The sequence below is a fragment of the Guillardia theta genome, assembly GCF_000315625.1.
Source record: "Guillardia theta CCMP2712 unplaced genomic scaffold GUITHscaffold_203, whole genome shotgun sequence".
Classification (NCBI taxonomy): Eukaryota; class Cryptophyceae; order Pyrenomonadales; family Geminigeraceae; genus Guillardia; species Guillardia theta.
This window is the reverse complement of record NW_005434473.1, coordinates 37,813-38,810: the sequence shown is the minus strand read 5'-3', so window position 1 is coordinate 38,810 and position 998 is coordinate 37,813. Positions and strand designations below refer to the sequence as shown.

The window sequence follows — 998 nt, the reverse complement described above, 5'->3', positions numbered from 1 at the left end:
GGGGAGCAGAGGAGGAGAGAAAGTTGTGCTTAAGGTAGTGGTGGTGGGAATAGGAGGTGGTGGTGAGCAGCAGCAGCAGCTCCAGCAGGTCAAGAAGAGCAGGAGCAGGAGCAGGGGCAGGAGCAGGGGCAGGGGCAGGGGCAGGGGCAGGGGCAGGGGCAGGGGCAGGGGCAGGGGCAGGGGCAGGGGCAGGGGCAGGGGCAGGAGCAGGAGCAACTGACCAATGACGGGCTTCTTGCTGTAGTCAGTGAAGCCGGACGTCACTCCCGTCATCTCCACCAGCTCCTTCAGCTTCTCCCTGTAGTCCCAATGACCCCTCAGCGTGTCCGTCAGGTCGACGTTCTCCAGCAGGTACCCACTGCCGTGCCCAGCTGCGACCCTCTGCAGCCCGGCGATGCTCAGAGTGGTGGTGGTAGCCCGATACACAAACCCCAGTACCCAGTCCTTCTCGTGGTACCCATTCACTAGCCTGTGCCCGCAAACTGACGCCGCCCTGGCCCATAGCTGGGAATCTGCTGAGTCCGGCGTGCCGAGGCAGATCGCCGTCTCCACAATCCCCAGCCCAGCGTCGTTGTCGAGCTCCGAGAGAGCCAGCAGGGCCTTGAGCACGACCCGAGCTCCCATGCCGTAGCCCACCAGCGTCACCGGCCTGTGCCCATGGAGGCGGAGGGCAAGGGCCCTCGCCAGCTGCTCTCCAGCCTGGTCGGCGCGCTGCTCGGCGACGGTCCAGGCGTTGTCGATGTAGTCGGCAAAGCTCATGAGCTGGGCAGGGAGGGCGATGGTAGCGAAGGCAGCGCCGATGACAGCGTTGCCGACGAGGCCTGCCGCGTAAGACTTTGCCTGGCTCTCCAGGAACTTGCTGATGGCGCTGCCGAGCTTGCGAAGCTCCTTGCTCTCCCACCTCAGCGCCAGGGCCTCCCGCCGTCGCTCTCCTCGCGGGAGAGCGCCTGGTCCCACACCCGCCATGCACTGTCCTCCTCGTCGTTGAGCCAGCCCGG

The 998-nt window shown here is 66.0% G+C and overlaps 1 protein-coding gene across 1 annotated transcript in view; it reads right to left on the bottom strand.

The window, feature by feature from the left end:
- Nucleotides 1-966, bottom strand: part of GUITHDRAFT_90895 (hypothetical protein) — a gene marked incomplete at its 5' end in the record, with an annotated part of 1,415 nt that extends 449 nt beyond the window's left edge. Inside the window, one exon of the mRNA XM_005819835.1 lies at nucleotides 222-966. Coding sequence (XP_005819892.1) covers nucleotides 222-966 — 745 coding nt within the window. The remainder of the gene's footprint in view (nucleotides 1-221) is intronic.
- Between the last annotated feature and the right edge of the window lie 32 nt (nucleotides 967-998).